General features: G+C 32.6%; 2 protein-coding genes across 3 annotated transcripts; both read right to left on the bottom strand.

The window, feature by feature from the left end:
* Positions 1-622: 622 nt before the first annotated feature.
* LOC8273411 (uncharacterized oxidoreductase At1g06690, chloroplastic) lies at positions 623-4,010 on the bottom strand. The gene is made up of 10 exons (XM_002521543.4): positions 3,653-4,010; positions 3,292-3,383; positions 3,134-3,174; positions 2,872-3,036; positions 2,761-2,783; positions 2,584-2,655; positions 2,189-2,356; positions 1,583-1,665; positions 1,202-1,264; positions 623-1,113 (listed from the first exon to the last, which is right to left on the bottom strand). Exons 1-10 carry the CDS (start codon positions 3,867-3,869, stop codon positions 928-930), a joined length of 1,110 nt encoding a protein of 369 aa, XP_002521589.1. The 5' UTR covers positions 3,870-4,010; the 3' UTR covers positions 623-927.
* Positions 4,011-5,773: 1,763 nt separating this feature from the next.
* Positions 5,774-9,406, bottom strand: LOC8273412 (reticulon-like protein B8). Of its 2 annotated transcripts, none has more exons than XM_015720743.3 (6): positions 9,223-9,406; positions 7,435-7,636; positions 7,159-7,339; positions 6,922-7,063; positions 6,530-6,599; positions 5,774-6,225 (listed from the first exon to the last, which is right to left on the bottom strand). In XM_015720743.3, exons 2-6 carry the CDS (start codon positions 7,613-7,615, stop codon positions 6,056-6,058), a joined length of 744 nt encoding a protein of 247 aa, XP_015576229.1. In that variant the 5' UTR covers positions 7,616-7,636; positions 9,223-9,406; the 3' UTR covers positions 5,774-6,055. The 2 variants fall into 2 exon arrangements, with proteins under 2 accessions (XP_015576229.1, XP_002521590.1); XM_002521544.4 differs by having other exon boundaries at positions 7,435-7,624; positions 9,223-9,405.
* Positions 9,407-15,633: the final 6,227 nt, after the last annotated feature.

Genomic DNA, 15,633 nt, shown 5'->3' with positions numbered 1-15,633 from the left:
GGAAAGAAAAGCTATAGTCTAGTCGATATACCATCATTCTTGAGAAGTGAAGAAAGAACAAAACCACAAAAAGAAGTAATAGCTTACACAGCTCTCATATTAGAAAGAATCATAATAATGAAATAAAAGAAAATAATTCGGGAATTTCTTCTTTTCGATGTCATCAACAGAAATAAGTCGCCAAATCAAATTTCTTCATACTTTTGCCAATCTCCTTTGGTTGATGTTTATTTTACTTAGTTATTACTGATGAATGACGATCAATTGACAACCACAATTCTAACAGAACCACTATTCTCTCCTCTCTCTTATCCTGGAGGATTTTGGGGTCAGAAAAAGTAGGGATAAGCAAAGTTATAATCTACATCCTCCGTGACTATGTTTAGACTCATTGGAGGAAATACAGGTAGCCGTTATCGTTGTGAACTTCATGCAAATCCCAGAAAAGAAAATGACACAACTAGAAGAGAAAAATAAAATAAATTGCAGACAGAGAGGGGCTACAAGTATGAAATCCAAAGCATTGATGCAAATTTTAATTGTCAGTGGCTTCTTGCCAACAGCATATCAGTACAAGTGGATTTCCTATGATACGAGTACGCCAGATGTCTGGAAGCAGTTGTTATTGTTAATGAAAAACAATGTATATATCTATATATCTTTATTTATCCTTAAGAGCAGTTTGTGTTTGCTGCCATTTCCATCAAATGCAATTAAATAGGCTATACAGCTGAAATTCAAGCCTATTGCGGAATCGGTTCTTACATGATAGTGAACACTCATAATCTGAAAAAGGAAATCTATGTTTGGGGACGAGCAAGCTTTCTTTTCTTTTCCTTTTTTCTTTTTTTGAGAATAAGGGGATGAGCAAGTTACCTGAGAGAGTAGTCACACTTGTGTTTATTTCCGCAGCTGCTTGAACAAGATTTACAACTTCTCAACAGGGAAGCCGATAACAGGTTGTATCTCCAATGCCATAGAGCGCAGCTCATTAATCTCTTCACTTAACAGTCTCCACCCAAGTGCACCTGCAAATTCCATGGCTTGCTCTGAAGTTTTAGCCCCTGGGATTGGAACTACATTCTCCTGGGCTATTAACCAGTTCAAGACCACCTGTATAGAGAAATCTGATTTACATTATTGGTGCATTTGAAACACAAGCATAACAAACTACATTGAAGTGTTAGAGGTAAGGTTTAACCTGCGTGGGAGTCTTACTGTAGCTCTCTCCTATTTCTTTGATTCTGTTCAACAAAGGTTGGAGCTGCAATGAACAAGGACACACCAGTTATGGATTCAAGATTTTGATGTTACTAGATATCTTAAGATTCTAGGTTTAAAACTATAGATTCTTTCTTTTCCTTTGCGTCATCCTCATTATCAATTCTATTTCATAGAGGTCCATTTGTTTTATGTAACAAAATATGTAATAATTGGAGTAGCATACAGATAGATGCTTCAGCAATGTGGTAGGAATTTTAAAGTTGACTCAATAAAATCGTTTCAAATACATGATAATATAGCATTGGCATGATATTCCATCAAGTTTATTCCAATGTTGATTGGGAAGAATAACACCTACCTTTATGAGAAACTCAGGAGTGTAAATCCGGCCTCGAGGACCAGTTGGTGGATTTTCTGGTGTATACTTCCCTGTAAGAGCGCCTGCGTGATTTTAATTGGTCAAATTTTACTCCGCATCAGAATTATGATAAGACTAGTCATAGTAATCATTATAGTCATAGAGATGATATAAACAAATTATAATGACAGATAAAGTTAATCGTGCTAGCCTGAAAGATATGCGGCCGTGAAACAAGGAATAAGTAGAACAGAATTGAAAATAGCTTTAAAACTAGAATATAGTATACTGGTCTGCCATGGACAGAAGCAATGAAGTCTGTCTGCTTACATCCAGAAAAGCAATTTTGTTTCTGAAAACTACAGGTAAAATTGCTTCAAGAATGATAGCTAAGAAGTCTTGGATTTAGCAAAATTGAAGAACACCTTTTTTGGTCCTCCTTTAGCACATCATAATGTTTTGTCTCAACAAAATACTGTGAAAACTCTTAGGCAGCAAGCCAAAAACTTTTATCATTGTACTATGTAATATTACCTTTTAAGTAGTAGTGAAGAACCTGAATAACATGTAGCCAAGTAAAAATTGAACAGACAGAAATTAGGATACCTTGAGCAATAGGAGAATATGCAATTAAAGTGATTCCGAGTTCATCGCAGGCTGCCTTCACTCCATTCTCCTCCGGTATTCTATATATGAGGCTATAATTCACTTGGTTTGAAGCCAGCGGAATACCTCGTTTCTTAAGCTGCTCATAAGCATTACGGAGTCGGCTCTCTGAATCAAGAAACTACATGCATGATCACATCTAAGAAAGAATCTGAATATGTACATTGCAATCAGAAAGTAGATCAAGCTTTATGTGCACTTCATGCTTCTTTTTTCCCTCTCTTCCTTTCTTCTTTCTTTTTGAAGAGGGTGGAGTACGAGAATGGAGATAGCTTCCCAAAATCTAATTGTGAAATCCCATTTCACAGTATAGATAACAGAAATTAGAAAATTACCACTGTAGTTGGAAACACCAACAGCTTTCACAAGGCCCTGCTCCACTGCATCTCCAAGGCCGTCAAGATATCCTGAAATGAACTTTCAATAAACTAAGCTTCTCCTGAAGAGTGGTTGATTTCCATAAAATTCAATCTATTAGCTATAGGTGTTTATTTGCTCAAAGAAACAACCACCTTCATTTCCCCAGATTCCAGGCCTGAAGACCAGCAGAAACTTAGTGAGTAACACTGTTCAGGGGAACACTTAGAGATGGAAATTGCACATGAACCTCGACAAGTACATACCAATGCAGTTGATAGAGTTCTACTGAAGAAACTCCAAGGCGACAAAGGGAATCCTTCAGAGCAGTTAGGACACTCTGGCGTCCTAGCCTCCAAGGCAAAGCTGCAAACTTTGTTGCAACAGCGACCTCCAAGTCAGGATCTGTTTCTTTCCTTTTCTTGATAAATCTTTAAGAAAGTAGTAAAAATTGGATCATAAAAAGTCATTGGTAGCGTAGCGTACTCATTGCTAGAAGCACATCACTCTTAAATTCTTAAAATGTACCTTCCCAGTAGAGTTTCTGAATTTACAGCACCAAATGAGACCTGTGGAAAATACGAATGGTGCTTGTTATCATGGAAGTCGACATTTCGAGAAGGAAAAAAGAAAAAAGAAAAAAGAAAAAAGAAAAAGAAAAGAAGTAAATAGCATCCACTCCTCACCCTAGAGCCATACACTTCAGCAGTATCAAAGAAGGTTATACCACAATCAACACTAGCATCAAAAGCAGACTTAGCAGCCCTCAATTTCCTGTCTGCCATTCAACATAGAGAGTGTTAACGGAATTTTAATGTCAAACTAACAAGAAGGGTGCAACAATTCAACTGCCACATTACTGAATCCAAATTGTAGAACAAGTTGAAGGTGGGGAAATCATAAAATACAAAAAGGATTAGCGTTCTATATTTGTCCAAAATATCAGTGATCAATGGGTAACAGACAATGTTAATTTCCATTTCCATTAAAACATTTCAATGTTAAAAGATGTTCTTTCTTCGACTGGAATGGAAATCTGGAGCTTACCGTCCCATTGAAAGTCGTTCCAGTAGCTGGTGTCACCCCATGACCAAGCTCCAACTCCGAGCTTTGTGACCCTTAACTCAGAGCCTCCCAACTTAACCTTCTCTTCCTCAAATTTGGCAGGCGCAGCACTCTCAGGAGCAACAGCTGTCACTCTATGAATTCTCTTCCGACCAAAGAAAGAGAGGCATGGACTACTACTCATCACATTCATAGCCATAATAGCGTAGTTATGCGAAATTTTAATTCAAAAGTAATTGGAAATAAGAAGAGAGAATGATGTCAACCAAAGGGCTGCCATGGAATATATCTTTTAAGTCTGTGGGTGATACATGGCCCTAACCCATTACACGTTAGATATGTAAGTTTGTGATGTCAACGCCATCAAATCTTCAAAGAATAGTACCATGGTTTTATAAGGATTACTTTTTTTTTTTTTTTAATTTTATAATTTATTTCTTCTTATTCCTAAGTTAAATCTTTTCCTATATCACAATTAATATGTTATTTACTTTCATAGGAAGTTGTTATTTAAGAAAGAAACTATACTTTTCTTAGCCAATAAAGAGAAAATAATAATGTTTTTACTATTTCTTTTTTAATTTTCTTGCAAAATGAAACATCTTTTTTGTTTATTTTCTTTACCTCAGTGTTCTTTTTTATTTTTATATTTTTTGCTTTTCTATTTTTGCATTATTATATTTTCTAACAAAATTAATGTTTTTATCTTTTAAATATAAAATAAATCTAAGATAAACCAATCATAAATCTAATCAAAACTAAATATAAATTTAACATAAATCAATCACATACTAAGCAGAAACCCATTGTAAATCAACAATATTATCATATAATATTTTAATAAATTTTGAAGTTTAAAATAATAAGAAAAAAAGACAGTTATGCCATTGTGTTTTAATTGAAAATCTATTGTATCAGTTTTTCTTTATTAGATTTTTAAATATCTTTTTATTATGTATATATAGTTTAAATTTTATGCCGGTTCAAAGCCCAATATATTAGATTTATATAATAATAATTAAAACTAATAATCTAGTTATATTAGATCTTTTCTTTTTTTGGCGGTCTATACTTTATTAAATATTTTGATGATAATACAAATATATCTTTATCAGAACTTACATATTATTTTAAATATGTCAAGAATTTATATAAAATTAACCTTTAATTATTATTTTTTTTCTTTTTTAAAGTTACGTACGTTAATGAAATCAGGAAATAAACTTAAATCTTATTTGTTTCATAAAATTCTTAGATCTTATACAACAATTTAATATGATTCAAATGTCAAATATTAATAAGTAATTATTGCTTGTTTTATTTTTAGTTGAAAATTATGTATAATTTTAGTTTGGATGATGTATGTATGTATGTTATTGAATAGTGTTAAATAGTTTTAAAATTAATAATGTAATAGAATAGAAAGAAAAGTACAATAAAGAGTATTTGGAGACATATTATATTCTTAAAGAGATAAGAATTTGCAGGGTATTTTTAAATGTATATTATCTTTATTTCAATATAAGTGATTCTATAGATAAAAGTTTTGAGTATATATATATTTATATTCCAGTTCAAGTCGGAAAAAAGAATGTAACAATGGGTTTAAATGATTACCAACAAACAAGTGCTTACTATTATTCTATATAATATATTTTATGTATTTAACTAATTATCGATCCATTATTTTTGTTAATCTTTAAAAGATTTAATATTTATTTATTATTAGTTGAAGTTATTAATTTATTAAAATAAAATATTTTATTTATGTCCTTATACATAACTAATAAAGTTGTTTCGGGCATAAATTATCTACAACCATTGTACAGTCAACTCAGATATTACTCAATTTGACTAAATAGAATTCACATGAATATCAAATTGACATCCCTAAAATCTTTTCTTATTAAAATATCAAAAATCTCCTTGAGACTAACTTTTATTTTAAGTTGTTTACAAACATTTTTCTATATATTTTGTTACCTAAGAAAAAAGAAAGAAAGAGGATATACCAAAAAGGTTCCCTTTACCTCATATGTAAATCAAAAGAAAGGGCATAGGATGATTGAGTGGCTACCAAAATATCTTGCAACGAGATTTCAATTTGTTTCTGAACATGTACAAATTTCTATTAACAGGTTTAAACTCCAGTTTGTTCTTTCTGTCAAGAAAGTCTTCCATGTTGGAATGTTTAGCAACAATAAAATAGAGGCTCAAGAAGCACAGAGACTCAAAGATGGGATCTTCCATCCTCAAAAACAGATTTTAATGCAACAGATTACTTGGCATGAACAATACCATAGCATTCCGTTGATGATTGACAATGGTTTCAATATCCAAAAACAAAGTTCTGCACTAAAATCTAAAGTACGTACACAAATCAATCTATTCATGCTTTTTCCCCTTGAGGTTTCCTTTGGGGATCTTACTGAGGAGTCCAGTATCCAGCTTGCGGTAGTGACCTTGGAGCTGCTCAAGTACTTTGTACACAAAGTCATCTACCTGATCTTCATACCTTTCGTACAGTACTGGCAATGTATGAGCAGCAACAAAACCTTAAAAACAAAAGAGCTTCCAGATTCAGAATTCTAAAGGAACAGCCATATATCATGCCTAATAAAGAAGTCTGTTATTTAGTTGTTCGTATAAAATATCCAACGATGAGTTGGAAGAATTAGTTGTGCAACTTGAACTTGTGAATATATCCCCTTCCCTTGATTTTCATTTCAGAATTCAAATGGAAGAACTTGAAACCCATTAAGAACCTTGTTTAATGATTACATACCTGGATCATTCATCATTTATATATGCCTGTGTGCAAGTGTATGGAATGTCAAAGCATAAAATTGGCACACTCACCAGTATATAGAACAGTTAAAAAATTGCACCAGCTCCCAATGACAGCAGAAGCCCACAAGCTTGCTACAACCTGAAAATATTCCTTAATCCTCATCAAGAGTCTAATAAGTAAAATCCACTTCATATGCAAATACCTTCATTTTTTTTTTTTTTTTGAAAAGGAGCCAGTAACCACTTCTCAGTTAAAATCCTAAGGATGCCTAAAGTTGATTGTTCAATTTCTTGTTGCTTGAGAAAAAATTCATCATAAGAATGTATTGATTTGTTGTGTCAAAGCTCTTAAAGAATACCATAGCCAAGTTCAGATGATTGCAGAATTAGGAAAAAGGTTAGTGAATTTCAAATGCAGCAAAAGAGGCATGTATTGATAAATCTTCAAGTTTCAAATATACCACAAGAAATTGTTTCAGATTTCCTCCACAAGATACATCTTGAAGAAACTGCAGAGCATGGTTAATCTCAACTCCAACTGATCTGCCAATACTGACAAATACTTCATCAGGTAGCACAAGGCGGGGGACCTTAGGTGGGGACCTGTTGCCATTAAGAATTTGACATTACAAAACAGAAAAATAAAACTGTAAGATATTACAGTATTAAATGCAACAAATAGGACAAGCAAGAATTACCTGTTAACTAACCCTGAAGCGTTTGTCCAAACAAATTGAGCAAGCATACCAAGAACCAGTGCAAGGCATACAAGAGTCAGAAAATGATAATTTAGCCATTCAAAGAGTATCCAGATGGCTGTTGCACCAGTTAGTACACTAGCTGAGATCTTCTTATTCCTCCATAATAGAACATCAGCAGCTACAAGATTTAATTAGAAAGACAATTGTTAAGAATATTGCATGTTAAAGTGATGGAGATTACCGAGAGAGATCAAGAGGGCAAAATGGTCCTACACTTTCCACCTCCCAGAAGATGATGAACTGGCTTCTGACGCCCAAAAAGCCGATGGAAACGAGCAGTTACTGAGCTCGTCTCTTCCTCGAAGAAGGACACAGATTTTTGCTTGGGAACACTGTCAGCAAGGACTTCTACTAGGTTGTTTAAAAATTTTTCTGCTGTTTTTTTCTCAGCCATTATTGCGATCTACAAAAGAAGCTAAATTTAATGTCATAAAGAGAAGTCATGATCCTGCAGTTCACACATATAAAAGACGGATTCTTGTGAGGGAAGGTTAACAGAAAAGGAGAGGAAGGAATTGAAGACAGGAAGTTAACAGCGACCGAAGACAGGAAGTTAAAGTTTTAGCTGGGAGCTTCAGCTGTATAACAGGACGGTGTAATAAGAGGCCAAAACACAGATTTGTTAAAAGGAAAAGCCATTAATTAGCCCTATATAAGAGGCAGAGCCATGTCGTAATTGTAAAGGTACAAAACAATCCTAGATACTTATTGACTCAATACGAATACAGGAATTATTTTAATTTCCTGAACTTAGGTAATTAAATAATAGCATGAAGTAAATATCAATTATCACCTAGATTAAAGTACAAAAGAGGGACAAATGAATCTGGTTAAGCACAAACTTTGAACTCCTGAATAAATAAGCTTAGTTATTGCATTCTGGACATCAACAATATCCACTATTGCTAAGATGTTGGCCTGTAGACCTTTCGTAGGTTGTTAATAGTGTTATATATTTATCAATCAGAAGACAATAGAACACCGGATTTGACTTTCCTTGAGGCTCAAAAGAAGCCTGGGAAATCTCACAGAAGAGATATATATAATCAAAACACAAACATTTCGATCCAGGTCTACCAATTGGCATATTTAAACTATTAAAATGCCATTTGATGTACATGAAGGAACTAATCTGTTCACTGTTTTAATCTGATTCCTCAAAGTCAGAGAGAGCAATCCTAAATTGTTAGTTTGCAACTTGCAATGGTATAGCACTACTATTATTCTTAAGTAGTACAGTTCATAAGTGAGATTTTCTTCTAATTTTCCCAAATATTGCTATTACTCCTGTAATGATTAAAAAGAAGGTAAATTTACTCCATTAAATCGTGCGCTTTACCGCAATACTATCTATTAGTTTAAAAGCAACTTCAACTTCGAGTGTGACCAGCATAGCAATGGGCAATATAATTCCATTGTTAGTGCATTTTCACTTCGAAAGATCAAAGTCCAACAGATATGATTTTTCTTTGCCTGTTCTACTTCTCAAAACTGAGATAATGAATAAACGTTTTTTCCCTCCCAAAATGCTCTTTACTCATTTCATTTTTAGTTTGGCATCTGCTTATATCAAATACAAAACCTGCATCAATCTCAGAATACTGAGTTTCAAGCAATCAATTCTGTAAGCTGTCTTCTAAAAGAAACCCAGAGCTTACTCATGCTATCAATTCCAATCTTTTGTAACCTTATGCTCCTGCTCATACTCAACTCATCTCCTTTGCAGAGACCCAATTCAAATTCTGAACCTTAAAATCATTTAATTTATCCCATAATACTCATCAGCAAACAAACACTTAACCCCTAAATTGTTTTATCAACCAAGTTATCAACAAAGAACTGAAAAATGACGAACGAAAATCAATAATCACAACAAAGTAAGTAAACGCAATTTGTATCTCAACATCCTCAAGAAAGAAATTTTTTTTAAAAAAAAAAGTATAAATTAGACGAATAAACAGACAAAAAAAGATAGTAATAATAAAGGTAAAGAGGCAGTACCCAAAGCGGGAGAGGAAATTAAAGAAGGCGGGCACAAAGATTGAGGCTTTGGCCGATACAGACTATTAGCGGGCAGCCAACACAACAGGAAAGAATCTAAGCAGAGAATACAGACAACAAAAGTTGCCAAGGGGGCGTGAACAGGAACTGGAACTACCAAAGTTTAAAATGGTCAATTTAAGTTGCCCATCTACTGCAAATTCTAAATTCACACGTTTTTAATCCAATTATCTTTGTCTTTAGGAAGATGACGAATGCAGCGGTCCATGACAAATAGCGGGAGTACTATTAATTATTTACTAAATGGGTCCACTTTTTGGCCTTTACATCAATTTCAGTCCCGGTCCTTTTCCCAAAATTTTCTTTTCTAGTTTAGTCCTTCATGTTTCAATAACTGTAAGAAGTGTTCAAAATGAAAGGCAAAAGTATAAAAATGCCAATGTACTTATTAGAAAAGTCCAATTAAATTTCTATTTTTTTTAACTCAATTGAACTCATTAACTTTTATAAAATGTCCAATTAAACCATAATACTAAGAGCATCCAGAATTCCATCAATTGTAAAAGAATTGATTATTTTGAGAGCGCGAACAATAACTGTTTTGAATACTTTAAAGTTACGTGTATGTCATGTGAGGGAGATAAAGTTAATTCTTCTTTTTTTATTTATTGAAAGGGTTGCTAAAAAAAAATATATAGATTTATTTAACAATTTTAAAATGCATTCAAAAACTTAAAATGATTAGTAATAGAATTTAACAGCTCTATTAATTGGATCTCTGGCTATCCAAATGGAAATAGTCAGGATGAGAACAATTGCTGGTTATTAAGAAGTGCAGCAAATGCACTTAGCTCACTAAATAATGAAAATTATAAAACTCAAGTCGTTAATAAAGAAAAAAGAAATATTGATGCTAAATAATGACAACCTGAGTGTGGCACTTCAATCTTCTTGTTTAGGTTGGTGTGATGCTATAAATAAGAAAAACATGTATTAAAAGATAATACATATCTTATTATAAATATAGTCCATTAAGCTCCATAGTATTTTATTTATTTTTCCAGCTTCAAATGGACACTTCAGTTGTTTCTACCCCTAAAAAGGTTCATGCATAAACTTTTTTCTTTATAGAAATTTAAGGATTGAATTAAGAAAAAATTCAATTTTGGATGAAAATGAAGAAAAGAAAAAGAGTTCAAGAACTAAACGAAAATTAAATGGCTTCATTATTATTTCCATAACTGCTTTTCTTGCCAGAAAGATATGCAGACACTTATAGTTTGAGTGTTGAAATGGGTAAAAATGGAAGTTGGGCTTTGATTTGAACCATGAGATTTATACAAATATTATATTAATAATTCAGCTTGTTCGGCCGAAACAATGGCGACAGCCCAATTGCAATCTCCATTAAACATATAAGAACCCATAAGATAGCATCGACAGACAAAAGTATCATGAATAATAAGTCATTCAAAAAAATCTATCAATTAACCTTCCACTGAATGCAAGTAGAAAGATAAGATAAGCTTTTAATGATTTAAAATCAGAAGTACAGCAATTGTAAGGGGACATACAAACAGTGGTGATTCCTTACTCCCGCAGGGATTTTAATATAGACCATGAATGTCTGAAAAATGCTCCTTGATTTGAGAACCAGCAGGTAAGCTATTAAGAACATTTAATTGCTAAACCTTTTATCAGTCAAGTTAAACAAAGATGGAGCCACTGCATGCATGAACTGGGTTCCATAAGTAGCTGTTTACTCCTAAAAAAATAAAGGTAAATTCTACAGTATAATAGGCAGTAGAGACATGTTATCCTCCTCAACATATAGGGATTTGACGAGAGGTATATCCCAAGACATTGCCTTTATAAATGGTTTTATATGATTTAAAACAAGCTTCAAAAGTTTGATATTAAAAATTGAGTAATTTTCTTCTGCAAAATAAACTATTAAAAGGTGAGGTTGACATTATTAATTTTATCAAAAAATATAAGTATGACATTCTCGTGGACGATGGGTTTTCTAAATGCACGCAAGATCAAACGTATCAACAGGAGAATTTAAGTTTTTGTTTGGGTCTAAAATGAAACAATGCATTGATAGAACCTTCATCGACGAAGCAAAATGTGTCAAAAGAATTTCTGAAAGCTATTCTAATACAAGGTGAGTCCTTTAGCCGGGAAGCCCAAATTGATATGATATGAGATCATATATAAAATAATTTAGAATGCGAGATGGAAAGAATCATATCTTTAGTTAAGAATAAAAAGAAGTGCAGAGATTGGCTCATGAAAATACGAATACCATTTGTTTGCCATGTTTTCAATTTAGGAATGAAGGGATTTGAACTCTGAAATCTCAATCAAAAAAGGAAGGGGGAGGGTGTCTGGTCGAATCCAATCCGAATCTGCTAAATTGGCAGTTGGTTCTGAAAGAAAAACCCTAGGGGACGTGAACAAGTTGGAGATGTAATATAGGTGTAGTTTAAGGCACAGAAATATGCTTGAATTCAAGGAGTGGCACGTGTCGCATTTTGAGACAATACAACCCTTATGGGTTTTATTTACTATGCTTTTCTCCCACCTCATCTTTTCCTTTCACACATCATACATGCAGCCTTCACCTTCATTAATAAAAGAATGCACCTGCACCTCATTTGTTTCTCATTACAATTTTGAGTGGCACAATATGCATCACCTTTTGATTATTGAATGGAGGTGAGTTTACTTATAAATGATTTCAAACTTATTTTTTGAGTGATTTTTTAGAAATTATAGATTTAAATTTAAAAGATAAATAGACATTTTAGCCATATATCGATTTAAATAAGGTTTCCAAACACTTAAAAATATATATATAAAAAAGAGAAACATGTTTGTAAAAGGATCAATATGCAAACAAAGAAAGAAAAGAAAAGAAAAGAATGGTTTACGTAAAGGGGGAGGCTAGATCTATAACAATGATACCTCTCCCAAATTTGAGGCATTCGTCGACTAATTGCACCTCTTTTTAAAATAATCTTTATACTTTATATTTATATTTAAGAATGGCTGGCAATTAGTTCAAAAATATGAATCTAAAATGATATAGCAGCTTTAATCATTAAGAATACAAGGGTTTTAAATTTATGTAATTTATCTTAAATGGTTTCTTAAATTAAACATTCATAATTAAAATTAATTGGTTATTGGAATTGGGGTGTCTCATTTTTATTAGATATAAGATTCAAGTGAATTTTATAAAGAGTGAAAGTGACATGAGCAAATTTAGGAAGAAGATATAATAATGAGTTTGAAAGTAAAGAGGAGGAAATTGAAAAGGAAGGATTAGTTGATAGGTAAGAGTGTAGAGTTAGAAGAGGAGACAATTAGAGGTTAGGCAGTGTTCCCCTTTAGATGTCATGATGCTGACGACTAACTTATAAATCTTTCATAGGGCGGCTTATTAGCTGTTTCTTCTTCTTCTTCTCCTCCTCCTCTTCCCTTCCAACTTTTCCTATGTAAATCCTCCTTTTTCTTTATATTATATTATATCATATCATATCGGTCCATCGATCCATCTATTGGGTTCCCTTTTTCTTTATCCTTCAAACTTACTTAAATATTACTACTTCTTTCCTTCTTTTTGAGCCTTCCTGTGAAAGAAAGATCTCGTCAACAACAAAATCACTAGACCAATCCTAATAATACCCTTTTCCACTCCAAAATTTTAAAAACAAATGACAAAAAAAGAAAAGAGAGACACACACACCCACATAGAGAGATAGAGATCGAGAGACATTCCAGTTGTGCCTCGTTGCTTTTGAGGAAGTGTGTTTATTTATTTTTATCTGCTCAAAAAAACAAAAGGCACTGTTCCTAATGCACTACTAGGGGCTAGTTTGCTTGTTTAAGGATATATTTGTGTTATTAATATTTCAAGTTAAACGTCGGATAAAATATTATTTTAAAAATTTAATGTAATTATTATAAATTTAAAAATTAAATTATAAATCTAATTAAGCTAAAAGATGTGCTTTCTTAGATGATAACAATGAATTAATATTAGATTAGAGACAGAATTAATAAAAATTGGGGTGATCTTATAAGTAGAAAGCAAAACGGCCACACAAAACACGAATATAATTACATGCATGCACTCACACGTGGCACTTGGTCACAATTATTATGGAAGGTTAATTAATTAATTACCTTGGAAAAGAGGAAGACCGGGCCCACCCTTTTCGCAGATTGGAAAAGAAAAAGGGCGGGCCCCACCAAATCCAACGAGCCACATAAAACATTATGATTGATAGTGTTTAGCATTGGTTGTATATAATGAGATTTTGTAGTAAGATTTTCTTTTTATTTAAGGGAAATTTAATCTGAGACAAACTAATAATATTGGGTGCTGGAATGATTAGGCAAATCCCAGAGTTTCATTAAGAACAGAGATCCTCACTAATTACTCTCGAATTTATACGCATTTTTATAAATAAAAAACCACTGCCGTATCCAGCACACAGCATTTTTATTGATCATTGTTATGCTGTAATCACTACACCAAATAAAACTATTAGCAGCACAGAAATATAATTACTTTTTTAATTATAATAATATTAGGAAAAGATAGAGTAGTATAAATATATTCTGTCTTTTTTTTTTAAATAATAATATTTTGTTATGTAATTTCCGGTTAATTGATTATTGGATAAATAATAAAAAAAGGGAGATGATGTTGGAGTGAGGAATGAGTCACAGACAGACAGTTTGTTTTGGGAGAGAGAGAGAGAGAGAGAGAAGCATCTTTTTTGGGGAAAGCGGTGGTCGTTCGTTCCCGTTTGTCACAAAAACTCTTAATTACTTATTTTATTTTTAATAATAATATTCACCAATCTCTAGACGATCTGATTCTCTCTCTCTTTGTATTGTTTTTTTCTTTTTGATCCGATGGGTCGTTGCTTCAGACGTGAATTTTTGTTCGGTTTTGTGCGATCATACTCATAGTTGTGGGTGGGGTCACTTCTCTCTTTTTATTTTTATTTTAAATTATTTTTGACTTTTTTATATTATATATTTGAGTTCCCATCCATCTTTGACTCAAGATCTGTCCATCTCTCTCTCTCTCTTGCTTTTCTTTTGTTTTCTTGTACTAAGCCAAGAAGAAGGGTTGCTTTGATCATTGCAGAGTATCTCATTGGGATAACCTTTTCTCTCCCTCTCTTTCTCCTGCTGTATTTTTTATTTTCTTTTTCTACAACTGATATACGCATGTATTACTACTCTATCCACATCTATCGTAGCTTCTCTGGATGGAAATATTATTATATGCGTCCCTGTCTTAGTGCTGGTTTTTCAACCAAATTTAAATTTACTAAAAACACTTAAATTATGACATGCAGCGATGATATTGTTATGACAAGCAGTAGCTAATCGATTTTATTTTGTATATTGTTAAGCAGGAGCAGAAGCAAAAAAGATCTCTTTCTAGAGAAGTGAAAGACGGAAAGAAATTGTGAATTAGCATATAAGAATAATGTATTTATGGATAGTATGACTTTCTAAAAAAACAAGGGATCAGCAATAAGCAGTCATTGTGCTAATATGTTGGTTCAGAAGTGGTTGAATATCCATATACATATATTATTTGATGGGCTCAATTTAATAGTAAATGGGTTTAATTGGAGCCGTAGTAATTTGTGAAAAAAAAAAAAAAAAGGGGGGGTGGAGTGATATAAGATTCTGTAATAAAAGTTGTTGGTTTGCAAGAGGGGTGATAATAATGATCATCATGAAATATTATTTTGGCTTTGTGTGTTCACGTGATTCCTCTACTCAGATGGGTACGGCTCCTCATTTTTATTTTAAATCTTTTCTCATTTCTCTCTCTGTGTGCGGATGGGAAGGGTCAAATTACATTTTACCATTTTAAAGATTCTGATGATCGATTGGATTGGATGGCCTATACCAATCTGATGATAAATTTAAATAAATAATAAAAAAAAAAAGGAATAATTTGAATCATTGTTTTGTTGAACAATGAAACATATTTAAATGTTACTGACACACCCAAATTTTCATTCCCTCAGTTTCAGGAACATCACCCCACTTCATTTTTAATTAAGTCCTTCTTTCCAAAATTAATCCTAAAATGCTCCCCTTACCACTCTAATCTTCAGCACCCATCATTTTTAATTCTTAACCATCTTCTAACAATTAAAGATGGTTTAAAAGAAAGTCCAAAAAAATTATGGCAATAGATTGACGACATTTCTTGGAAAGATTTTGCAGGGACAAATTGGAAACACATGCATGCACATTGAACAAACAAAAAAAACACCCAACATACACATAGAAAACATCATTCTTTTAACCTTATAATTATGTACTATAATTTGAGTTCCTAAACTTATATTTGTGTGACGCTAA

Source organism: Ricinus communis, chromosome 5 (assembly GCF_019578655.1).
Source record: "Ricinus communis isolate WT05 ecotype wild-type chromosome 5, ASM1957865v1, whole genome shotgun sequence".
Taxonomy (NCBI): Eukaryota; Viridiplantae; Streptophyta; class Magnoliopsida; order Malpighiales; family Euphorbiaceae; genus Ricinus; species Ricinus communis.
This window is presented reverse-complemented; position numbering and strand designations above follow the sequence as displayed.

Coding starts and splice junctions, on each gene's coding strand:
- LOC8273411 (XM_002521543.4), bottom strand. CDS start 3,869: ATGGCTATGAATGTGATGAGTAGTAGTCCATGCCTCTCTTTCTTTGGT. Junction 3,384..3,652: donor GAACGACTTTCAATGGGACG/GTAAGCTCCAGA, acceptor GTTGAATGGCAG/ACAGGAAATTGAGGGCTGCT. Junction 1,265..1,582: donor CTCCTGAGTTTCTCATAAAG/GTAGGTGTTATT, acceptor TGTTCATTGCAG/CTCCAACCTTTGTTGAACAG.
- LOC8273412 (XM_015720743.3), bottom strand. CDS start 7,615: ATGGCTGAGAAAAAAACAGCAGAAAAATTTTTAAACAACCTAGTAGAA. Junction 7,340..7,434: donor TCTTCTGGGAGGTGGAAAGT/GTAGGACCATTT, acceptor TAAATCTTGTAG/CTGCTGATGTTCTATTATGG. Junction 6,600..6,921: donor ATCTGAAACAATTTCTTGTG/GTATATTTGAAA, acceptor GAATATTTTCAG/GTTGTAGCAAGCTTGTGGGC.